The sequence below is a fragment of the Mus pahari genome, chromosome 15 (assembly GCF_900095145.1).
Source record: "Mus pahari chromosome 15, PAHARI_EIJ_v1.1, whole genome shotgun sequence".
Taxonomy (NCBI): Eukaryota; Metazoa; Chordata; class Mammalia; order Rodentia; family Muridae; genus Mus; species Mus pahari.
In genome coordinates this window covers 73,305,771-73,331,464 of record NC_034604.1, presented here as the reverse complement: position 1 = coordinate 73,331,464, position 25,694 = coordinate 73,305,771, and the positions used below count along the sequence as shown (strand labels likewise).

Sequence of the window (25,694 nt, the reverse complement as noted above, 5' to 3'; positions counted from 1 at the left end):
GACTAGAGAAGGACCAAGTCTAGGCCCGCCGTCACTACGGGCGTACGGACAGCAACGCGGAGCGGGACCCATAGTTTTGGTGACCCGTAGCATACTTGGAAACCTCGCAGTGCACGACGGAAAAGGTGGGACCGCAGTCCACTATGCATGCTGGGACTTGTAGTCTCCCTCGACGTCAGGACTACAACGTAGTATCCAATCCCGCGGTCCGTGCCTAACGCGGGCGTCAGAAGTCTCCCGAAGTCGGAATTCGCAGTGTACGACGGGAGATGACATAGATTCGCACTGCATGCCGGAACCGGTAGTCTCGATGCGTCAGGACTAGCAGCGGGTGACAGAAGTCTTGTGGCAGCGGTCCGCGTGACATGGCTGTGGTCTCAACACCACGGACCGGCGCCCCGTGGGTGTGGATCAGCGTCTCTCGGCTCCGCGAGGGCCGAGTGTTTGCCCGCGGCTTGAGAGCACGCAGTCACGCGGCCTCACGTCACCAGCCCCGCCCTCCGTGACGCAGCACGCCCCCCCCGGAAGTGAGTGCGCAGCCAGCGGCGGGTGAAGCCGGTGTCGGAGCGGGAACAGCCGTGTCGCCGCCGCCCGCGGTGGGCGCCGCGCCCTGAGCGCCTTGTGTTTTCGTTTCCCACCTCTGTTGTGACTGTCCGTGCCGCTCTCTGGGTCACGATGGAAGCGCCGCCCGCGGCCGGCGTCCCTACCGAGTGCACTCCGGCGGTGGCCGGGGCAGAGGTGCGCTGCCCGGGCCCCACGCCGCTGCGTCTGCTGGAGTGGAAGGTGACGGCGGGCGCGACCGTGCGCATCGGCTCGGTGCTGGCAGTGTGCGAAGCCGCAGCCTCTGCGCAGCCCGCAGGGCCAGCCCCGGCCCGCACGGCCTCAGGGGGCTGCGTGCGCGCCGCGCGGGCCGAGCGCAGGCTCAGGTCGGAGCGCGCCGGCGTGGTCCGTGAACTGTGTGTGCAGCCAGGCCAGGTGGTGGCCCCTGGGTGAGTGTGCAGAGACTAGGACATCCCGGGCTCTCAGGATGTCGGGGGAGAGGGGTCTCTGGCTACAGTCCGGGCGTGCAGGTCGCCCTAAGGGGCTGCGGAGTAAGACTGTAGAAAGAATTGTCACCGTTTGTGGTTCTACCAGCCCTGAGATATTTTGCGTGTAAGAATTCTCGGTGACCCAAGGTTACCCCTTTGGGGTGTCTCGCATTTGTCCTTCTTCTATAATTGGTGGACTCCACCTTTGTAAGTGAAGGCAGCTTGGGTGGCTGTGGCCGCAGGACTACTCAGGCAGGTTTCAGGCTCGTTACTGAAATAGAAGCTGTGGGGCGTGTGTGTTTCTACAAACGCTTATAAAACTTTGTGTACGCTGTTGTAAAAACCCGGCGGTTCTGCATCGTAGCCACGGAAAGGGCAGAGCCCAGACTATCGGTGATGTACTTGGTCCTGGATTTCTTGTGAGGACTCTTCAGCTGTCAAAATTGTGTCCTAACTGTAGGATCTTGACTTGGTTTGGTCTGCCGCTGCCCAGTTTTATGTCTGAGTTTTACAAGTGTTGTGTTTTGAACCTAAATCCACACGTGGGCATGTGGGTCACATGGCTGTGATTGTTTTGATTGTAAAGAACAGAAACTACTGGGAGAGGTGCATGCTCCTGCCTACTGTGGGTTGGGCTGAGAGCTTCCCTTTGGAAACATTCTTTCTGCTCCTTTTCTGATGTCCTCTGCTCACTTCTTGGACTGGTCAAATCTTTCCTTTGTTGAATATTTCCTGCCCACCATTCTCCACAAGGAAGATTTCCATTTTCCACTGATCTTGTCATAGACAGAGAAGCCTGCCTGTCTGTCTGTCTTCCTGGTCACTCCCTCTAGTGCGTCTTAGGAGATACTGCCTGGGTTCTTGGTTTGTGGACCCTAACCCTACTCCTGCCCACTGTATGCTGGGTTGCACAACCACGAGGAAAACTTGCTTCTTTGGGGCTGACTTTAGGGAGCTGTCTGGCTGGCTTCCTCTGGAAATGATTCTTGTAATCCTGGGCCACTGACTGAGGCTGCCAGTCCAGTGATATCAGGAGAGTTCCTGCTTCTGAGAAAGCCACTAGCAACATTACTTTGATTTAAAATGCTTCCTTCCCTTTCGTATTACATGCATTTGTGGACAGCATCTTGTCAGCATTCTGGGGAAGAGTGTGGCGAGATGACATTCATGTTTCCCATAGTCTTCCTGTATTCCTGCCGGTACATGGGTGACAGGAAGAAGCAGGTAACAAGGCCTCCATTTAAAGCTCCATTTGTATCCCCTGTGTCAGTCTTAATAGTTTCTCTGGAGTAAATGTCAAGGGTATGGGTTGCCTTCCCCTGTCAGATTCATTCATGAGTGTTTGGGCATGGACCCAGGGTTGATAAGAAGGTACTCCCCCCCCCCAAACTACTAGCTCTTTTGGCCTCCCCCAAAATGCCTGTCATACCTTTTGTGGAAAAAAGTTTAAAAAGAAATCACTGGATTAAGTCACTTTGTGCAAAGACTGCTCAGCAGTGAATTGTTTCCTCAGGGCCTCAGCCTGCGGAAGCAGCATCCCATTGAGCATCTCTGTGCAGAGGATGCTGCAGGTCAACAGAGCCCCTCATTCATAGTTACCACAGGCTTTTAGCATACAAATTACACCTAAGGAGGCCTTTCCCCCACAATATAGTTATACAGGCCAAGTATCCTTAATTTTAAAATTCAAAATCTGAAATATTCTAAGAACCCAAACTAGAGCATAGATGCTTTTGTGTTTTCCAGTGTGAGGCCTGGGCAGACATGCCAAACTCCAAATGGTCCCAGAACAGCAGCGCTTCTGGTCTCCAGCGTTTTGAGTGAGGGATTCAAATGTTAGGAAGACTTTATAGAAGGCACGTGCATTTCCCTGTTTGAGAAAACAGAGAGTAGCCCAGCCAGATATATATTCTTAAGATCACATGCGGGGCGTGGTGGTGCATGCCTTTAATCCCAGCACTTGGGAGACAGAGGCAGGNGGATTTCTTAGTTCGAGGCCATCCTGGTCTACAGAGTGAGTTCCAGGACAGCCAGGGCTATACAGAGAAACCTTTTCTCAAAAAATAAAAAAATAAAAAGAAAGAAAGAAAGAAAAAAGATGACATGGGAAAGCCAACATTTACTGACATTTGTATTAAACCTTTGTAGAGTAATTATTGTGTGGTGGTTCTTAACTCCCACCCACAACCCACACTTTAGTCCCATCCTTAGGATTAGTGGATTCTGAACTGTTTTGAGAGTCTCTGACCCACCTTCAGCTTGCCTATGGGCAGAGGAGGTATCTGTTCATGAGTGTTCTCTCTCTCTCTCTCTCTCTCTCTCTCTCTCTCACACACACACACACACACACACACACACACACACACACACACGAATCTCCCCCACAGCAGCAGTGGAACCTGCAGCTCTAGTGAGCAGCAGCAAGCCTGTTCCACTGTTGAAGCTTGTGGCAGTCTTAGACAACTATCTAGACAATGCACAGCTGAGCTAGTCTGCCAAAATCAAAACTTGCTTCTGGGACAAACTGGATCTGAGCCTTCATATGTGTGCCACACTATTTGGTCCTTGGTGGTATCTCTTCTGAGGCTGATCAGGCCTTCTAAACCTGACATTTTTTTTTGGGGGGGGGGGGGTTCTGTCCTTTATCGTTCCTCTTGATTCCTCCCAGGGTTGGCTGTACCCTAGTTTTGAAGAATGAAGGATGATCATCCTCAGCCTGGGTGCTGTAGCACAGCTGAGCCCAGATGTGTACACTGGGTGACAGCAGACTTCAGTGACAGGTTGCTTGATTATAACTTGTTTTTGCTGAGACCATGAAGCTGCGCAGAGTCAGAGGCTTGTGAGCTAACAAAAATGAGATCCTGTGGTTGTAGTTGTCACAGTTTTCTTGGTCCTTAGCAACATCCAGTCTTGCCACATCTGTGTTTGTTCCCAAAGAGCTGTATCAGGTTGAAGCTGAAATAATGAATGATTTTGAGCTGTGCTAGGACTTTTTCCACAACACTTCATCCTGTTGGATGAAAGAAGGAACTGGGGAGAGGGGGCAGTGGAACGGAATGTGCATGGTGGCGCTCTACTTGGTAGGCTGTGGTGTGTATGGTGTTGCCCATGAAATGCCACTTAGTGTAGTCTTTAGACCTTATTTATCGTGGAGTTAGAGCTCAGTAGCAAACAGGGAGAATGATACTCTGTACCGGGTATAGGGAGAGTGATACTGTGTATCGCTTTGCTTGTTTGTAATGTTTACCTTGGTTACAGTTATTGAGGTTGAAAACACTGGTCCTTCACCATCTGTTGGACACAAACCCCTGAATTGGTTTGTCATATGTCCCTGATCCTCTGCAGGGCTTTAAGTTCCCGGAGGCATTTGAACGTGTAATTACTGGGAGAGTAGGGTGGAAGGAGGTGATAAGAACCAGCAGAGAGGCTCACTCCACATCAAGGAGACTTCACTTTGCAGCCGAGACCATTACAGAAAACTACAACCAATCAAAATGTAGAATTTTGGAGCACAGTCCCAATGGATACATTTACAATACATCTTCAGTACCTAAAGTTCAGGGTCATTGTGGAAGAGAGGGTAGGAAGGTTGTAAGAGCAAGAGTTTGCTGCAATGTACCTCCTGGTGATGTCAGAAACTACTCATAAGATCTTGCCTGCCTAAATTTGAGCTGAACAAGGACAACAATAAGCACACTAACATGGATGAGTGTAGGCATAATGTTCTTGTGCCCTTAACCTTGTATTATTCAAATGCTGATTTCTATGCCCCCATATCTGGTTGCAGTCCTTACTCTAGGACTCTCCTGTCTCAGTGTTGTATAAACATTGCTCCTCAATTATTCCATAATTGGTCAATAAAGTAGCTGGTCAGCCAATGACTGAACGAACGTGGGTGGGAGGAGGAAGTGAGGATTAGTCACTGGAAGAGACAGTCTAGGAGACACCCTGAGAAAACATCTGGAGCCCAGAGAGAGAGCCAGATCAGTACTAAAATGCAGATATCACTGGAATTTTGGCCCGGAGGTAGCCTGATGAGTTTGAAGGATTAAAATAGAGTAACACTGCTCAGTCATTGTGCCCTTAAAGCTTGTTAAATAAATATAATAGTCCAGATTCAATCAGCTAGTTGGGTTAAGAGGAAAACTGCAACATACTTATAAAATAACTAATAGATAATAAGGGAGTCCTTAAAAAAACAGAGCAACTAAGGGATGCTGACAGTGCAGAAATAGTCTTCCCCAGAGAAAAGCGCACTATTTGACTATCCAGCACCAAATGGTCAGTCCTGGATACGTACAGTAACATCACACAGACTGAGCAGATTGTCCTTACATAATTAGGCAAATATATGTATGTATATAACAACAATTTTTGAGAAGGAAGGGTATCCAGGAAGATTTAAAAGGGAGAAACAGTCTTTAAAAAAAAATTTAAAGAAATAATTTTTTTAAATATGTAACCTATAAAACAAAAGTCATGACGGAGAAGAGATAGGACCTGCGTTTGGGGGACATTCAGCTGCTGCGGCTTCCTGGGGAAAAGAGCATTTTGCCTAACCAGCTCCGGCAGGAGCACCCTGCTAAAATCCAGAGCCTAGAGAAAGAAAAGCATCTTAGAAGGTCTGTATAGCAAAGTAACTCAGAGTTGCTCCTGGGTTTACCTCCGCATTCCGTGTGGGAAGGCTAGGAAAGTGCTCAGAGCCTATCACAGGCGCCACAGCAGCTGTTGCCTACACAGTTTGACTTTAGGACTTAGATTTTGTTTACACTCCCATACCTAGAATTTTTATGAACGAATATTCTTTGGCTAAGTACTGATTGTTGGCATCTGCTCTATCTAAATAATGACTTGGTTAGAAGACAATCTTTCGTGAGCCACAACTGTCACTTTAACGGAGCCTGTTGAATATGGGTGATCAGTCTTCAGATGGAGTTGTGCTATATCGTGTTGTGCTCCTAGTTTGGAAGGAACTCATCCGACCTTTTTGGTTCCTGAGTTTGGTGTGTAGACTTTTTTTTTTAAAGATTCATTTATTTATTTTATGTGTGTGTCTGTGTGTCTGTATGTGTAGACTTTTAAGTAGCTTTTGAGAGGCCTCTGAGGTAGGTGGGCTTTGAAGTGTGCCTGCTTAGGAACAGCAGATAGGCTGTAAGAATTGCATGTGTATTATGAAATGTTTCCTTTATTTCATCTTAAAAGAGACTAAGTGAGGGGGCTGCAGAGAGGGTTCAGAGGTTAAGAGCACTGGCTGCTCCTCAGGGGGATCTGAGTTCAAATCTCAGCACCAACATAGTGGCTCACAGCCGTCTGTAACTCCAGTGCCAGAGAATCCAGCACCCTCTCTGGCCTCTGCCAGCACATGCAGACAAAACACCCAAACACATTCAATAAGTCTTTTTTTAAAAAAAGGTTAAAAGAAATACTCATTGATGTAGAGGAATAGATAAGTTAATTTCATTATATTTCTTAAATCGTACATAAATCCTAATGTCGTTGCCACATACAACAAGTAATAAATGTTCACCATCTCAGGAAAAGAACATCTTATATTGAGGAAGAGAAAATAGAACAAGTCAATATTGAAATGCTTAGAAAATACTTTAAAGATACACATCTTAAAGTTTAAAAACCAAGATTTTAATGGGTTTTTAAATGTTATTATATATATATATATATATATATACACACACACACAGTTCCATTTAATTTTTAAAACTTGACTTATTTTTAATTTTATTAAGTATTTTGTGTTTCATAGTAGTTTTTTTTAAGTCTCAGTTTTCATGTGGCACATGAAATTGTGGATAATGTTAATTTCATACTCTTATGTACTGTGTGTGTGTGTGCGTGTGTGTGTGTGTGTGTGTGTGGGCTGTGAACTGGTGGGAATGTAAGTCTTGTGCCTTCAGGTGGTAGGTGCACCCTGCAACTTTGGAGCTTAAGGAGCAGCGATGGCTTTATACAGATACAGACATTTAAACCCCTTGCTACAGTTCTGAGTTTCTTTGAAGTGTGTGGAGGGTGTGTTCTCTCTGGGCCATCATGGCACATATTTTATCTGTCTCTTGTGTTTATGGAGCACAGACCCAGTCCCAAACACCTGCATCTCCCAGGTTTCAGAAACAGAAATGGGGTTGGGCCTCATCGAGTGGACATAGGCAGCCAGAGTATGGCAGCAGATGCTATGAGAGATGCAAAGATAGCTGACACTTGTGTGTGGTCCCAGGTTGGTTTGGTGATGTAAGCTGTCACATATATTAGCTCTCCGTGTAGATTAGCTCATTGGCTGGCAACTATTCATCAGGGATGAAGTCTCTAGAACACTGAGAGAGAGCACCAGTAAACTGGATGAACAGGAATACTCTGGTGTGCTGTTGGTCTCATGTCTGTACACATGGACATTCTGGGTCGTGGGACTGTGCTACAGCTGTTCTGTGCCCTGTGAGATAATTGAGCAGTATCTAGTGTGTCTGTAAACCTCATGTGTTCCAGGGCAAAATCTGCCTTGTAGAATAAGATGCTCAAAAAAGCCTTAGATTCTAGTACAAAACAACGAAAACAAACATGATTTGTTCATAGAGTGAGTGAGGTCGTTGAGTTCAGTGTCTGGAGTGTAGAGTCAGAGTGTGCTGCATATACTGTGTTCTCACCCTGGTCTCGCAGCCCTGCTTTGGGCGCTTTTGTTTCTACCTTTTCTTCCTCTGTACTTGGCAAGAATTCACCATCTGTGTGATGGGATTCTTGTCACCAAGTCTTTGGGAAACAAGGTTGCGTAGCCCAATTTTTAGATTGTGGCCACTTTTCTTCTGTGTATAAAGTGGAGCCTATTCTAAGAGGAATTTTTGCCCATGGCAAAATTGATACTGGGCCCATGCTCCAGAGAAGACCAGGCTGGGCCGGTAACCCACTGAGGCTGTTGGCTCTGTTACTAGTTCTGCCCTCACAACAGAATTCCTTCATAACTTTACCCCGTCCTTGATGGCAGCTCAGTGCTACCATGTAAATTGGCACATAGTTTCTAGACAGGGACAGGAGGTAGAAAACCGGGCTGACTCCACACGGGCTGCTGGGTGGGGGTACTTAAAGGAACTGGTCCTGTGTATGACTTAGCCCTCGTAAGGTGAGACCTGGGTGATCCTGCTGGTGACTGGGAGGAGGTTGCATGTCACATGCTTGCTTGTGCAGCCTGTGTGGCTGCTGTGGTCACTGGGCATGTGTGTGAGAGATGCTAATTTCCTGCTCAGGCAGAGCTTAGCAGCTGTGCTTGTGGAAATTGCTGAACTGGTCCTGAGGTTTATACAGAAATACAGGGAACCTACAACACCACCTGGAAAAAACCAATAGAGCTGAGCTTTTATTAACTGGTTTAGACTTATTTTAATCAAGATCTCAGTATTACAGTTGAGTTATAAGAAGTCTTCATGCTAGATAGTATCTTTTTGTTAGGACTGTGGTTAACTCCGGGGGCCTCCCTGACTAAAAACTCAGAAACAGATCTTCTGCTAGGTATCTAGCTTTGGCTTTTATGTTGTTATCTGTGTTAAGTCAGATTTTGTATAAGGTGTGAGCCTTAAAGGTCCTTTTGTGTTGCCTTTTTCTTGGCTGTGGTATCTCACAGTACCAGTGGAAGTGTCTCCTGGCATGCACAAGAAGGGAGGCGATAGGTGCAGAACAGAGTACCCTGAACTTAAGACCCTGCCCTCAGAGGCTGGTCACGGGACAGTGTGCATGTGTCTTAGGTCTCAGCCTTCTAGTTCTGTGACGTAACGGGGACGTACCCTTTGTTCCTGCAAGGCCACGCTTTGATTCCATCTTTGTCCTGCTTCCCTTCATCTCTCAGAGTGCTGTGAGGGGACTGTGGGAAGTTTCCTCTAGCCAGGTCCCTGGGAGAGCGGAGCGCTCTGGATCACAGTACGATAGGAAAGGCCTTTGGGAGCTTCTCTGGGGGCAGACCAGATGGAGAAGCAGAGTGTTCGCGAGGTACAGCAGGACAGGACCAGTTCTGCTTCTGGATGATGACCCTCCTTCTGGAAACTCTGCTAATTTTATGCCACTAGGTCCCAGCAGCAGACACGTGCCTGAATAGTAGTACCCACTGAACCATAGCAGAGACATGTGAGTCTCTGAGTTTAGGATCTTTAGGTATATATTAATCCGTGAGGCAGTGCTTTGGGGAACATAAGAAGAAAAATAGTTTCTGTTTATTTAAAAATTAGAAAGTGGGCAAGATGGCATACATCTGTGATCCCAGTACTTAAGAGGCTGAGGCCGGAGGATGGTGAGTTCAAGGTCATTGTGGGCTACCTGGCCAAATATTGTTTTAAAGGGAAAAAACAAACAACTAGAGATATTACCATAGTTCTGTCAGAGAAATGTTGGGTGAATATGAGCCAGTCTAGACTGGGAATCATCTGTGGGAGGAAGCAAAAATGTATTTTGGAATTATGCCAACATGTGCTTACAGTATTCGTAGGTAAAGCTTTGGCTTTGATGTGTTCCTTATCAGAAGCATGAGAAAATCATATGCACATATTCATTGGGACCATCTGTATAGACATCTGCAGTTCTTTCTTTATCTTCTGCAGTATATGGTTGTTCTGGTAGAGTAATTTGAGAGTCAGATAGAGCCAGCCTGAAGACTCGTTTGGGACTCTGTTCCCACTTGGGTGCCCTTTCTCGTGCCATGTGGTCCACTGAGAGACTTTAAATGCAATTCGTTTGTTAATGTTTGCTTTTGTTTTTGCAGAGCACTTCTGGTGAGGTTGGAAGGATGCAGCCATCCTGTTGTCATGAAGGGTCTGTGTGCCGAGTGTGGCCAGGACCTGACCCAGTGAGTACATGGGAGGAGGCTGTATCTTTGGCTCTCAGGTGGTTTAGCCTGTGACACTGAGGCACAACCCAGGATCCTGCTGCCTTTGCCTTGGCAGCACCTTCAGCAGTTTCCCAAGGAAAGAATCCTTTTTGTTTTCTGGCTGTCTTTCCTCATGCCCTATATTATGCTGAGTATTCTTCTCCAGTATTTCTGGAGGACATAATGCTTTTTGTCTTCACTGTAAAGACAGCAGCTCCCCTGCCGTGTGGACGGTGAGCCTGTTTTTCTAATGCTCTATGTAGATGACCGCTGATTCTTAAGTGATCTCTATTCATTCTGCAGTGTAGGTGGTGGGTGGCTATTGCTATTTTTGGTTTGTTTCCATGTAACTGCAGTTGGTTTACATGGAGAATGGACTCTTGCACTGACAAGTGACTGCCATATGAGACTGCAGGTGTGACCTAGAGCCCAGCTTCTCATGTTTTCTTTTTTTAAAAGAAAGACAGCATTCACATAGCTGTCTGCACAGGAGAGTTGTGTGCTGGATAGCAGCGTTGGTAACCGCTTGCTGAAATCATACCACCACATTCACAGCTAGACAGCGTTAACCAAACCCTTTCCACTGTTACAGGCTGCAGAGTAAAAATGGAAGGCAGCAGGTCCCCCTTTCTACAGCGACTGTTTCCATGGTGCACAGTGTGCCGGAGTTGATGGTGAGCTCTGAGGTGAGCAGAGGAGCGGCTCCTGGGCTCCATGGGGACTCTGGAGCATGGATTGATAGGCAACCCCATCTAAATACTGCTTCCTAACATGTGGCTCCACTGACTGCCTTTTCCTTTTTTCCATTCATAAACAACTTTCTCTCCATGGATGCTGTGAAGCCCCACAGCTCTTAGTTTTGTAGATCAGTCGCCTTTTTGGTACTGCACACAGCAGCAGGGGTGGCCTGAATTCCCCTTGAGCCAGACTTCCCTTAGAAATGCTGTATAGGCTCCTAACATGGAAGCAGTGGTATGGCTAGGAACTTGTCTGTGCTCTTTTCATAATAAAATTGAGTTACATTTTGAATCCAAATATATATACTTTGTCATTTTTCTCATTTACTTTTCAACTTTAGCAAGCTGAGAAACTAGGAAGAGAAGATCAGCAGCGACTACATCGAAACAGAAAACTGGTTCTCATGGTTGACTTGGACCAGACCCTGATTCATACGACTGAGCAGCACTGTCCCCAGATGTCCAACAAAGTGAGTGACTCCAGCTTTTCCCTTGATAGCTCTCACAAAAGTGTTAGACCCATGACTCCATTCCAAAGTATATTCTCTTATGTTAAGAGAGTTCCCGTGAATCCCTATATGTGGAAGGCAGGTGAGTCAGCTGCTGTGAGCAGATCTCACATATCTGTGTCTGGGCTGGTCTAGGTGGCACAGAAAGTGTTCTCTTCCTGTTAGCATTAAGCTTCTGTGTCAGGTTGGTTCACACTTGCTAGGGCCCTTCAAGATAGAAGAGTTGAGAGACCTGTAAAACAGCGACTGGGAACACAGGGGATGCTGCTGGGGACATGCTCTTGGAAGAGGTATGTTCAGAGTACCTTAGAGTTAGCTGTCTAGAACAAGAGGATATCTGAGCCCGTGTTAAAGAAAACCTGGGCGTCACCGTGAAGGAGTTGAATTCTCCAGGATGACATGGGAAGTGGCCAGGTGTAGAATCCCATGCAAGTTAAACCTGAATGGGGAGTGAGCCACACAGTGGGGAGTTGAGGTTCAGGAGCAAAAGCTTTTAGTGCCTACTAGAGAAAGGCAATCTAAAGCCCGTAGTGAGACGGACCTTTACCAGAAAGGCCTGGGTAGTGTCCCATGTTTTCAAATATTAGCTGTTGAGCAAATGACACATAGACTATTGTTAGAGATTTTGGGTACCACTACAGGTCTGCATGTGTCCAGCTGTGCCCAGGTCTGGGGGGGGATGCTAGAAGCTGACCACAGCCCAGAGTATGGCTCACTGTAGAGCCAAATTCCTTTGCTCTGAGGGAACTGGTGCAGATATGATGGTAATATGGGTAATATGACTAGAATTCTGCCTCCCTCCGTGGTACAGCTCCTACTTGCGTCACACTAGGTACCTGTTTACTGTGGGGTCTGACAGAAGTGTCTAGTGTATTTGATGTAGGGAGTCCTTCCTATGAAGGTTATTGTTCAGTCTCATCCCTGCCTGTAGAGCAAGCATGTGAAGGGCGCAGGGATGGAAGGGACTCTGCACCTCTGCCCTCTGTGTGTGAGCTGGGGTTGATTCTTTTATTATACATTTGGAGTTGCACATTTTAAACTAGTTCAATAAGACCAGTTCTCACTTGTAAAAGATCAGGGAGTTAGTGTCTGCCCATCAGTGTAGGCAACCTGTGCTGTTGACCTCTTCACAGGGGCCACCTAAGACCATAGGGGACACAGATATTTACATCATGGCTCTGAGGGTAGAAGAGTGGTGAAGGAGAATGGGAATAACTATGGTTTGGGGTCACCACACATGAGGAACTGTGTTACAGGTCATGGCGTTAGGGAGGCTGAGAAGCACTGGTATGGGATGGTTTAGGTAAAACTAGTTCTCTGCTAAGATCAGTACTCCTAGGAAGCTTTTAGTCTATTCTGAGGATACCTTTGGCTTGGGCTTGGGCCACCACTGAAACATAATTGCAGGCCTTGATGCTTACTCAGCCTTTGAGTTGAGTTCCTGATGCCTGGACACTTAGGGAAGGGGTATTTAATTCTTGCTCTGAGCAGCATCTGTGCATATACCATTAAGGACGTAGACATGACAGCTGTTGAATTTCACTGTTGTGAAGGGGAAAGGTGATACTAGAATTTCCTATTCTGTCTGTGATGGTTCAGTTTCACCATCCTGCTGCTGTGTTTGCAATATCTGGCCTAAGTAGTTAACCTTTTTGGTTTTTCGAGACAGGGTTTTGAAACCAGGCTGGCCTCAAACTCAGAAATCTGCCTGCCTCTGCCTCCCACGTGCTGGGATTAAAGGCGTGCACTGCCCAGCAGTAGTTAGCCTTTTTAATTGTTAAAGAAGTCAGTATTTTTACTGAGAAAATAATGAAATACAGAAGTAAAAGGTTCGCAGCTTAGTTTCCTATGGAAAACAAGCATATCTGAAAAATAATAATGGAAGTAAAAATGGTGTCACCTGCCTGCAAGGTGACCTAGAGCACTGTTTCCGCACACATGTGTGTGGAATGAAGCTATCTCACCATTAGCAATTGTTACTCTTGTTAGAAGCCCGGGAGTCACCATGGCTGTGCTCAGAACAGCGATGGGATGCACAGTCCAGCACTGATCCCAAGACTCTCCAGTATCCTCAGGTGTGACATGACTGGGTAGGTGCTACAACCATTAGCAGGCCATCTTAGTTGTAGTTATCAAAGACAGTTATTGAGATGGTTGATCCTAAGTAGTTACAGGTGGGTGTAGTGATTGATCGTTACCAGGTAGTTTCTAGGAAGTAGTGTCCTGGACAGTTACAGTTATAAGAGGTAGTTATTGCAGCCCGTTACTACAGTGGCCAGTTGGCATAGTTATCATGGCAGTTAGAGGCCTCCATTATCAAGGGCCCTCCTGGCCTCACTCATGCAGTATGTGGATCCCATGTGCCCTGTGCAGTTCCACATCTGACTTGTGTGTCTGCACACCCTTGCTGGGCCCACAGTTCAGGCACTGCCTGGCAGCTCTCCCTACATCCTCTTCTCATGCCGGACGGTTGTTTCCAGGGCATCTTCCACTTCCAGCTGGGCCGAGGAGAGCCCATGTTGCACACGCGCCTGAGGCCTCACTGCAAGGACTTCCTGGAGAAAATTGCCAAGCTGTATGAGCTGCACGTTTTCACCTTCGGCAGCCGTCTGTATGCCCACACCATCGCAGGTCAGTCCAGCACAGTGTGAGGAGTCGGGCCATAGATGATGGAAAGAGAAGACTTACGCTGTGTCTTTTCAAAGATTGTTCCTTTAGCTGACCAAAGATGGCTTTGGAGCTCTGTTGGCCACGTGTTTGTAGCAAACACTTTAACGTGTCTTGGTTGGACACTAGAACTGCTATGCTGGCAATCCCTTCCATGTGCTCTTAGTGTGCAGTGGCCACCAGGTGGCAGCACTGGCCGGGGAATGAGTGCTGGCTGTAGCCAGATGGGAAATTACCTCTGACCGCATTACATCACATGACATCACATTGCAGTCACTGCCTGAATATGGGGGTGCGGGGACAGACACATTCTATCCCAGCAGGCTTGTAGCACCTGAGTAGCAGCTGCAGAACTTTTTCATCTGAGCAGCTTTAAATTCAAAGGTCTTGGAGCTAGGGAGATGGTTCAGTGGGTACAGCCTTCCTGTGGGAGTGTGAGGGCCAGAGCTCAGATCCTCAGTATCCACTAAGAATGGCCAGCCCGGGCCTGAGTCACTGAGATCAGATACCCTGTTTCAACAACAAAAGAAGCAATGCAAAAAGTGATAGAGGAAGAAACTCGGCGCTGACCTCTGTTTTCACACAGGCATGCATGGGTGAATATAGCCGCACCGCACCACACCACACTGCACTGCACCACACCGCAGATAGAGATTGGTCTGTCTTTGTTGATGGAGTTTAGTAGTTTAGAATCTCTATAGCCTATTTTTTAAAAACAGGCTTTGTTCCTTAGGTCACCTTTTGGTTCACAGCAGAATTACAGAGGTTTTGCATATACAAGCTTCCCTCCATAGACTCTGACCTGCTACACACACCCCACACAGTGTTCCCTACCTCCCACTGTCAGTGGCTCCCACCAGATTGTGTACTTTGTATAATTTGTGAACCTGCACTGATGCTCTTTGTCATGAACATTGAAGCCACATGTTAAAGCTGATTCACTTTGTCTGAGATTCAGTGTTTTAAGATTGTCACTCGTGTGAACCTTGTACACTGGTGGGACGCAGGATTTGAAGGTATGTAATTGTATAATAGGAAGGTGAAGCATCTCAGACCAATAAAGAAGAACCTGTGCGCTGACCTAATATTCTAACCTTTAATCAGCAAGGTGATGATTAGGAGGTGACCTTGGGAGGCAGAACAGCCTTCACCTGTCAGGGAAGCTGCTGCTGCCCTCACCCTGGGCTTACAGCTCAGAGCTGTGATGGAAATTACCCAGTCCCTACCACCAAGGTAGCCCTGTGTAAAAGCAGAGCCACGCCCAAGCCTGTGGCTTTCTTCCCATTGATGCCATGCCTCTCTAGGTGCTAATTAGTGATGCATAGGCTAATAGTGATAATGGGACAAGCTTTAGGCAGGTGACAGGAAAGGCACAGCAGAGTCTAATGAAGAAAACATCCCAGTTAAATGAGTACTTTGGTACTTTTGAAGTTAAAAGTATCAAATTTAGCCATTAGAAAATGCTCCTCACTGTCAGGTGCAGTGTATTCCCTCTCGGCTTGCTCAGTGTGTCTGTTTCCATGGTCTGCATAGCTTGTCTCAGGATCTGTGCACATCTGTGCAGTGTTCTTGACCCGTAGGATTTGTACATCATCGGTGTCACAACACCATAAAGTAACTACTTGGTTTTGAACAGCTGAACTCATCGTCCTCTTTCATCATAAGGTAAACCTCCCCTGAGATCACGGATGGATGGACTTCTTGATCTGGATTGGCTTCTGCGTGGGCATCCTGATGCCTGTGCACCCTGTCCCTCCAGTGCCAGTGCCACTACTTCTTAGTAGGGTCTCTCAGATCTTAACCATAGGTGTTTGGGACAATTGCTGGGCACATCCTACAGCAGTAGATCTCAACTTGTAGGTTGAATAACCCTTTACAGGGGCTGCATGTTAGATATTATACATATCAGATATTTACACTGAGATTCATAACAGTAGCAGAATTACAGTTATGAAGTAGCTATGAAAACAATTTTATGGTTGGGGGTCACCACACATGAGGAACTGTATTAAAGGGTCACAGTGTTAGAAAGACGGAGTGGCTTCTCTAGAGTCACTTAACTCTGCCTTGTAGAAACTGTGTCTTGTTGATCTGACCACATCAACACAGCAAGGACCAGAATGAAGGAGGCATAGGGACTGTGTCAGTACTGACACCTGCTTAAGCAAAGCCACATACATCCCCGAGTTTCATATAGGTCATACCCTCATTAGTCCTTTTGATACTCAGTCAGTGAGATACTGCATCAGGTTCATGTCAGAGAGGCCCCAGTGATAAGGGTAAAATAAGAGGAAAAGAAAGAATGCCAAATGCCAGGCTGCTTTCAGACCTGAAGCAGGAGAGCATGTTAGTGTCTGTACTGATGATGTCACCAGCAGTGCCACACCACAAGAGCCTGCTATCAGCCCTGGCCTTGGGGGCTGCCAAAAGCAAGTCCTGCTGCTGTGTGTCTTCCTGGGCTGGTCAAGCACGGGAGGCCTTAGGCACCTGTTCCATTTCTAGCTGTGGCTTTATGGGAGAATTCTAGTGTCTCGTTTCTCCAGAGAATGTTGGACAGAATGGGACAGCAATATCCAGTAGCACTCTAGACTTATCTTCAAGAACATAAATGTAAATGCTCCCAGACCGGAGCCTGAGGACAGCTGTGGATAAGGTGTGAAATCCAGTGGTAGTTACACCTACAGAACTAAGTCCTAAGCGTGCTGTGCGAGACACACCACAGTGACTGTGGACACCAGTTAGTGGGATGGGGATTAGTTCAGCCTTTAGGAAACACGGGCGGGTGGGAAGAAGTGAGGTGGTTGTGGCAGTAGCCTTAGAGGGAATACTGGGCCATGCTCCTCCTGTTTACTTCCTGGTTGCTGTGGAGTGGGCCGTTTCCCCAAGATTCACGTTCCTGCTTTGATGTACTATGTTGTTATAGGCTTCAAGCAAAGGGCCCAGTAACCGTGGGTGGAAGCTTGTCAATCTGTTTGTCATGAGTCTGTCCTCCATGCATTCTGCTTTTTTCAGGTGTTCATCACACAATGACAGAAAGCTTGATACACTTTTTGGAGTGCCCAAATGTGGTGACCACCTTGGAAGAGGTGCATCTCCTGTCACACTCTAATAAAACTGCCTTTTACACGCTGGCTTCATCCTGCGTCATTGACATGAGTTAGTTACTATCCAAAGTGTCAGGCTTCCTCTTGGCTCTGTAATATGCTCCTGGTTATGGAGGAGATGGCCGTGTGGTCCTACTGATGTGATTAGAAATGCATGGAGAATGTTTTCTCCCTGTTATTACATGGCCTGGATTACACGTCAGAGTGCAAACCAGAGTGTGGACAAACAGGCCCACAACCATTGGTTTATGAAGTACAGTGATAATTCACTTGCTTTATATAAAACTATGGAGCTTGTGCGTCCCAGTTGCGTCTCACAGATTGCTTCACGGATGTTACTGTAGGCAGCAAACGTGGTTTTGTTGTAGAAATTCTGATGTGTTAAAAGAAAAGCAGACTGCATAGGGCACAGTGTAGAGTGCTGTGTGCACAGCCTGACCTTTGTCCCTTCTTCCTACAGGCTTTTTGGACCCTGAGAAGAAGCTTTTTTCTCATCGAATATTGTCTAGAGATGAATGTATTGACCCATTTTCTAAAACAGGAAACCTTAGGTATGTACTTAGCTGAATTACCATGGGACAACTTAGTACAGTTTCCTCTTTAAAAATTGAATATTGAGAAGTAGAGTAATAATCTGTGTTTAACATTTTCCGGGACTTTAACCTTCCTTCTCCAACTTTGAGCATAACCCATCAAGTATTTGGCAGGGCTGTTTCTATATAGACCCTGCGCTCCTCCCACGTGGTTCCTGGGCCTGCTCTGCATGCCTGGGCCCTGTCTGTGTAAACTCCATTGCTGTGATAAGACACCATGACTAAAGCAATGTAGTAAAGAAAGCATTTAATTGGGGGCTTGCTCCATCGTCATTGTAGGGAGCATATAGAAACGTCGTGAACCTTTGGGATCCGTTCTTCAGACCACCACAGGCCCTGAGAGTACCCAATCCTTTCTGTGTCCTCTGTCCTGTGCCCTACTCTGGACCATATAAATGTGAAACTGCTTTTCCGTGGTTCTTGTTTCTGTCAGAAGAGGCACAGTGGTCATCTTGCTCTGCGTGGACTGGATGTTAGCTGGCTCTTCACCTCTCAGCCATTGCCTTCTATGTCTCCCTTCACCAGCTGCCCTCGGAGATTAGGCCTTGAATTTCAGGGCTATTTTGAGGCTTATCTAAAACTCACTGCTGCAGAGGCAAGGTTTAGTGCTCATACGGCAAAGCAGCCTAGAGAAGGCGCGGCGGGCCTGGAGGATGCACACAGCATTGTGAGCACAGCAGCTGCCAGAGGTCACAGTTTTGTTTCACAGAGCGAAGTTGAAGGAGAAGAACACCAGCGCCAGCTCCTTCTGTGCTGTGTGACAAGGCTAGCTCCTCCTCAGCCCTGCTTGGAAAGCAGTGTTAGAGCTGAAGTTTGTCACTGCACAGATGGTCCCATTTCTACCAAGAGCGAGCTGTGTCCACCAGTCTAGTGTACCAAGTGGCATTTGTTTCTACAGTGTTTCTCTTAAGACCTGGACCATGGCTGTTCTGTATGGCAGGCGAAGGGCAAGTACAGGCACCCTCTTTTGAAGTTTCATTTTTAGATTAAGAGATCCATGGAGACTTGAAAACTGCAAGTTATTATTAACTAGGAGAGAATGTGAGGTCTTTATTTGAAGCAAGACCTGGCTTTTGCTTGACAGTATAGAGGGAGCCAACTGGGGGCAGAAGAAAGTGTGAGGTAACCTGGGTAATTTATCAGTTCAAAGCTGTCTGGAGGGGTGGGTGCTAGACGCCAATGGAAGCACTGTGGACAAACATAGGCTGCCCCCCGTGGTGTGCTCAGAACCAGCTGAGGGTCCACTCTTAAGTGTGGCCTTTGGGCTGAGTGGCTAGGTTTATAAATGTGCTCTGACCCATTTGTTTACAAGAACTGAATTTTCAGGAGTGTGTTCTGACCTGTGACTGAAGTATTTACCCATTTTTTAAAGTTTTCTTTTTTTTTTTTTTTTTTTTTAAAGATTTATTTATTTATTTATTATATGTAAGTAGACTGTAGCTGTCTTCAGACACCCCAGAAGAGGGCGCCAGATCTCATTACAGATGGTTGTGAACCACCATGTGGTCGCTGGGATTTGAACTCAGGACCTTCAGAAGAGCAGTCGGGTGCTCTTACCTGCTGAGCCATCTCACCAGCCCTTTTTAAAGTTTTCTTAAGGACAACCAAGCAATGGAGAAAAACATTTTAATTTTACTTTCTCTGGAAAAAAGTATAAATTATGAACTAAATTAACGCACCCTGTTCTAGCTTGCTTCTCTTTAAGGAACCTGTTCTTTGTTCTTTATAGATAGTTGAAAGTCTTAGACTGTTCTTTTTAGCAGAATAAAAGATTATTGTAACTGGCAAATCACTGTCTATGTAAACTGCCTGCGCTTTCTTCTAGAAATCTCTTCCCCTGTGGAGACTCAATGGTTTGCATCATTGATGACCGAGAAGATGTGTGGAAGTTCGCCCCTAACCTTATAACTGTGAAGAAGTATGTCTACTTCCCAGGCACAGGTGATGTGAATGCACCCCCTGCAGCCCGGGAATCTCAGACAAGGAAAAAAGGTGGGTGAACTTCTCAGTGAAAATAGCATCTCTGTAATGATGGTTTTAAGTTGAATATTCACTTTTTTCTGTTTTGCTTTATATTTGTATTTCAATTTTTCTGAAGCAATTGGATTTATGTAATGAAAAGTGGGATATTTAAAAATCATATTAGGGGCTGGTGCTATAATTCTCTGAGTTCAGTCCTTGGTACTGGAGGGCACGGTTGCGGGGTGGTGAGGGATGTCACACTGTTCTGAGTGTCTCAGTGTGCTGCTGCTGCGCTCCTTCCTAGGAGCCTGGATTATGCGTCCCATAGGAGTACAGTGTGCGCTACCGTGGTTCCCCTGTAAGAACCAGCCCGCAACACTACAGGGACTCAGTCTGTTGCCTGCATGGAAACTGCAGGGAATTGAGTCGGAGGCACATGGGGGCCAGAGTCTGTCTGAAGGAATTCACATTTCTTCCTTCCATCCTCCCCCACCCTGCACCCTCTCTTGAGACATAGTCTTTCTGTATAGCACAGACGGCCCCTCCTTCAGCCTCCCAACTCTGGGGATACGGGTGTGAATCACCAAGTTTAGTTTAACAGTTTTGCTTTTACGTTTTTATGAATTTTAGTTTTGAAATAGAATGTTTAGATACAGCTATTGCTTCTGTAGGCACTAAAGTAGAAAATGAAGGTAAACTGCTTTCTGTAGCTGTAGGTCTTACAGACGTAGAACCTTGTAGATAAGGATGTTGACCTACAACACCTTGCCCACATAGGCTGTCAGGGCAGAAGGTCTGTGCATGGCCACCGACATGAGCTATTGTCCAGCTCTTAGAAACTTCCCTAGGCCTGAGCCAGAAAGGACAGGCAGTCGTACCATCCTGGAGAGGGGTGGGGTTTAGTTTTGAAAGTAATTTACCATTAAATAACGTACATTTCCTCTTGTGTGTCTATTTAGTAAGTCATTCTTCTAAGGGAGGGGACATCTTGGAACAAGTTCTGTCCGTGAGGGATCCTGAGGACGGCCGACCTGCTCCCGGAGTGGAGCAGAGCAATGGCCTTGGGAAGGCCTCCCGAGAGCTCAATGGTGGTGAGGCTGTGCCGGGAGTTTTTCCCAGTAAAGCAGATGAGAAGGAAGCCTGGCCCCTCACTCGGGCCTCTCCTGCCAGCAGCTCTAGTGGCCACGAGCTGACTGAAGCTCCAGAGCTCCCTGTGTCTTGTGAGTGGGATGGTCGGACAACGCCAGGGGTGCAGCCCACTCAGGGTGACGCCGCCACCCAGGATTTGGACTTTGACCTGTCCAGCGACAGCGACAGCAGCGACAGCAGCAGCAGGTCAGAAGGTCAGAGGGCTCCAGCCACCCAGGAGAGAACAAAAGCAGCTTCACAGCACAGTGGGCCCCAGGACACGAGTGGGGGCAGAGCTGCAGCAAGCCCCTTGGGAGAGTCTGGACCTAGCATACAGCCCCATGACAAAGGGTCAGACCTGGACACTCAGGAGGAGGGTGAACGGGACAGCCTCTGTGGCCTGGGCAATGGCAGTGTGGACCGGAAGGAGGCTGAAACGGAATCCCAGAACAGTGAGCAGTCAGGTGTCACTGCGGGCGAGTCCTTAGACCAGAGTGTCGGGGAGGAAGAGGAGGAGGACACAGATGACGACGACCACTTGATCCACCTCGAGGAGATCCTAGTCCGAGTGCACACTGACTATTATACCAAGTATGACAGATACCTCAACAAGGAGCTTGAGGAAGCTCCAGATATACGGAAAATCGTGCCAGAGCTCAAGAGCAAGGTGCTCGCAGATGTGGCTGTAATATTCAGTGGGCTGCACCCAACAAACTTTCCTGTGGAAAAGACTCGCGAGCACTATCACGCCACGGCCCTGGGAGCCAGGGTCCTTACCCAGCTGGTGCTGAGCCCTGATGCTCCAGACAGGGCCACTCACCTCATTGCAGCACGGGCTGGTATGTGCCACTGTCCCTGCTCCTGTGGGTGGGAACATGCAGCCGTAGTACACCCCTGTGCTTCAGCGTGGTCCCTCCTCTCAAGGCTAGGTCACAATGCGGTGCATCTTTATAATCGTGATGGTTTACAAACAGGTTGGCTTGCTATGGAAATAAATGAGTGGGTGAAAGTGCTTGCCACAAAGGGGGTAGGGCCTGAGTTGGCATCTCCAGAGCCCAGGGAAAGCCAGGCGCAGATGCCTGTCACAATACCACCGCCCCCCAGACAGGAGGATCCCAGAAGCTTGAGAGTCGGATAGCTTGGAATAGCAGCAATAAATAACAAAGACCCAGTCTGAAGGTGGAAGACAGAAACCAACATCCCAGGTTGTACTCTGACCTCCACATTTGTGTATGCTACCTACACACACGTGCACACGCACACACACAGAGGTTGATAATTGACTTTGGGTAAAGTTGTTTTCCTGTATATATTTCACCTGCCTCGGGTCTCTGGAATAGTCACCTTCATGTTATGTATTACACGATATTGAGTGTTCTCTAAGAAAAACTTAATAGCTAATTACTGTTTTAAATGATCTTCATAAGCAATTAGACTTTTCCTTATTAAGGTCACCCAGGCTATCTAGGCTGGGAAATCTGGCTCCAGAGCATGATGGTATTGCTTTGTAGAGCAGTTTGCACAGATCAGTGGAAATCAGACAGGCTCTTTGGCCCCAGCAACGTCTTTTATCTGAGAAGGGAATCTAGCACCAACCCTCCTCAGGAACAAAGGGTCTTCCTTTCAGAGCATCCAGAGTACAAGTTAGGGCTTTCCTTGGTGTTGTGTGTGTGTGTGTAGACTGTTGGAGTGACTAGTCTCCATCTCTATTTTGCCTGGTTTTGAAGCTTTTTCTCTGTGGACTCTCTAGTCGTGGGGATGTTGTGAGATGTGTTCTCATTCTACCTTTTCCATTGAGGAGAGTGACTTCCTTGAAAACATAGCTAGTCTGGGATTCAGTTGGCCATCCTCCAGCATGGGGTTGCTGAACTGTGTGCAAAGAAGACATAAGATGCTAGACAGGGGGATCAGCTGAAGATGGCTGAGGAGTCACTCAGTGGGTGGTCGGTAGCACTCCAGGGGCCCTTGGGACACAGAAGGACAAAAGAGAAGAGTGTGTAAGGCAGGGGACAAGGCCAGGCCAGGTGCCAGACTGGTTAAGGAAGCCCTGGAGTTCAAAAGTGATAGTGTGCCTCCATGTGGGGAGAATTAACGTGACTCCTGATGGGTCTCTTGCCATGGCTGGTACCAGAGCCCAGGTAATAGGCAAGCCCGGAGGGCCTCGGGCTGTCTGCAGGGATGACTTTAGGATTAGGAAGTAGTTGAAGAACAGAAATACTGTTGACTAGAGGTTCCGTCCTCAGGGGTGAGGAGGATGCTTGCCTGTAAGCCTGGCATGCAGCTCTGTCCTAAGAGGAACTTAAGACCCCACTCTGGTACCACATGGCAGGCAGGCTGACATGTTGTCTCTGCAGGTACAGAGAAGGTGCGCCAGGCACAGGAGTGCAAACACCTTCATGTGGTCAGCCCTGATTGGCTGTGGAGCTGCCTGGAGCGCTGGGACAAGGTAGAGGAGCAGCTCTTCCCACTCATAGATGACGACACCCGGACACATAGGTAGGCTCCCTCCCATCCCTCCTATTCCACACTGCCTTTCTTCCTTGCAGTTCCCTGAGGTATCCAGCCACAGCCAGGCATCTAATGTAGTCTCTCCTCACTCGCCTATGACCCACCCGCATCCCCTGGGATCTTCCACACTGGGCCAGGAGCTTCTGTAAACTCAGTTCTTCTTTCTATCCAGCAGAGCTTTCAGGAGGATAACTTGAGTTCTGGCTGGATACAGTGCTGAGAGCGTTAATTGCTTAGAGGTGTCCATCCAAGACCCATGATGCATCATCAGTTATTGTCCCAGTGCTGTGACACAGTACCCTGACAACAATTTAAGGGAGGAGGGAGTATATTTTCTATCCTGGTAGGAAAGTTATGGTCACAGAAGCTTGAGGTAGCTAGTCACATTGTAGTAGGATTTAGGAAGAAGGAATGATTAATATTGGTTCTCAGCTTTCTCCTTTCTGTGTAGTGTAGGGCCCCCTCCCCCAAAGCCCAGAAAATGGTACCCCACCTACTTCTAGGATGACTCTTCTCAATAGATTTAATCAGAATAATCCTCACAGGCGTGGCCAGAGGCTTGTCTCCTAGATGATGGTAGATCTCTTATGCGAACTGTTATTAACCATTACAAATGGTACCCAACTCCCAAGGCTGCTCCTGAGAGGGAGTCTGCTCTGTCCACCCTGGTCTTGGCCTTTGCAGAGTGATACTGCAAGTCCTCTGTGGGCTCAAAGATGAGCAACTGTTAACATCCAGAGAAGCATTAGAGCTGGGCTTTACCGTAGTGAAGTTCAGTTGTACTCAGCAGTAAATTCTAGTTTGCGTGTATTTCTTCAGGGATCATATTATCACACATTGTATAAAGGCTAGTCTAGATCTCAGAACCAAAGCAAGGTTGTGGATGAAGACCGTGGAGCAAATACACAAAATTACTCAAAGAAGGAGGCGTATTGGAAAATGTAATTTTTCGTGTTTTGTGTATTTGAGAGACTTTTGGTTATTGGGGACAAGTCACAGTCAGTAAAAATGCCAGTTTCTGAGAGTAGCTCTGGTCATTTTCAGTTGAAACAGATATCACAGAAAGCCAAGGCAGAGGGTTCCTCCAGGCAGGTCCCACTGGTGCTGCCGGTGGTTAAGCATGGTGCTGCTTATATTGTGTTCTGGAATTCAGAGTTGCAAATCTTCCATCTGAAGCATTCAGTTAGGAGTCTGAAAGAGCATTTCATTCGGTGCCTAGCCAGTAGTGTCTGTTGTCCCTGATGCATTGTGCCCCATTCCTGTATCCGTGCCATTCACATTGCTGTGCCTCTCTTTCATCTTGTGTCTCTGGGCTAAGTGTTACTAATAACACCATTTGTGTCCCTTGCTCTCCTCCCACAGGGATAACAGCCCTGCAGCCTTTCCAGACAGACTCAGTGTGCTTCCAACAGCCTTGTTCCACCCAACACCCATCCATTCCAAGGCCCATCCTGGTCCCGAGGTTCGGATCTATGACTCTCACACAGGCAAGCTGATCCGGATGGGCCCCCAGGGTTCTGCACCAGCTCCCTCCAGTGCCCCACTTACCCATGGAGAGCCTTCCTCCTTCAGGTATGTTGTGGCATGTAAAAGCCTCTCTTGCTGAGAAAATGGGCATCTAAAGTGTTAAACTTTAGTTTTCTGACCCTATTAAGATGGTTTTGTTGGGCTACAGTATAGACAAGCGATTTTCGAGGTTCTCTTCAGTTCTGAGTTAGTGCTGGGCTGCCTGCCCGACTGGTGATTTCCATGAGGCATGTGTCTACAGGATGCTCAGGGCTGGCAGGGGATCCATGAGAATCCTTGGATGCCCGGCAGAGGAGGGTCCCACAGGGTATTCTGACCTCCCCCTAGGCCTGTCCTCAGCAGGCACTCACTCTTAGCCACTTGGACTCCTCCATAGACTGAGATGTTTTGTCAGAAAGGTAGGTGAGGGCACTAGAGTAGATCAAAAGTCATCTGATGGCAGAGTTAGTGATGCCCACAAGTGGCAGACATTATTAATCCCTACTCTCTCTGTGCAGTCTTAGTCACCCCCATTCCTTTGATCCCTCAGACCACCCTTCTAGAGCTGAACATCCTGCTTGTTTAAATAATGAGCTTACACGTTTGGGGTAGTAGTACCATGTTCAGCTTGCAGTTGGCATACAGCCACCTGCCCATTCTCCATGCTCCTTCAAAAGCACCAGAATCATCCCTGGGAGTTACCCTGGGGTCAACAGCCCAGAGCTGTGGTGCCGTTTGTTCTACTCTGGTTGCGAGTGCTCTCTGGCAGGCTGACCAGTTTGCCTGTGAGTAGCTTTAGAGCTGAGCACGAGCTTAGTCCTGTGTCCACACTTGTGCCCAGCCTCTGTGACACACAGGCAATGGGAAGCAAGATTGGCTTCCAAATGGAATCCCAGATGTTTGTTCAGGACTGGTATGAAGTGGCTCTCTGCTTCCTCAGTGCACCTTGGAATGCACCTGCTGCTTTGCAGTTTGAAATGAAAAGGGTCATCATTACTGCAACTTGGTTTCTTCCAGTTAGTCATTTGGGTGCTGGACTGTGTCCACATGCTGCTGCTTATAGTCTGGACCATCATATTACCACAGTGGCATCACTGA

The 25,694-nt window shown here is 47.4% G+C and overlaps 1 protein-coding gene across 3 annotated transcripts in view; it reads left to right on the top strand.

Annotated features, from left to right (window-relative positions):
- Nucleotides 1-532: 532 nt before the first annotated feature.
- The window catches only part of Ctdp1 (CTD phosphatase subunit 1), a 60,734-nt gene continuing 35,572 nt past the window's right edge, over nt 533-25,694 (top strand). For 2 of the 3 annotated variants that reach the window (XM_029546913.1, XM_029546914.1), the window contains exons 1-10: nt 550-989; nt 9,778-9,861; nt 10,475-10,568; nt 10,961-11,089; nt 13,609-13,759; nt 17,360-17,450; nt 19,318-19,484; nt 20,414-21,421; nt 22,937-23,078; nt 24,453-24,662. In XM_029546913.1, coding sequence (XP_029402773.1) covers nt 676-989; nt 9,778-9,861; nt 10,475-10,568; nt 10,961-11,089; nt 13,609-13,759; nt 17,360-17,450; nt 19,318-19,484; nt 20,414-21,421; nt 22,937-23,078; nt 24,453-24,662 — 2,390 coding nt within the window. In that variant the 5' untranslated portion in view covers nt 550-675. Of the gene's footprint in view, nt 990-9,777; nt 9,862-10,474; nt 10,569-10,960; nt 11,090-13,608; nt 13,760-17,359; nt 17,451-19,317; nt 19,485-20,413; nt 21,422-22,936; nt 23,079-24,452; nt 24,663-25,694 lie in introns of all 3 variants that reach the window. The other variant, XM_021214391.1, reaches the window with a different exon arrangement.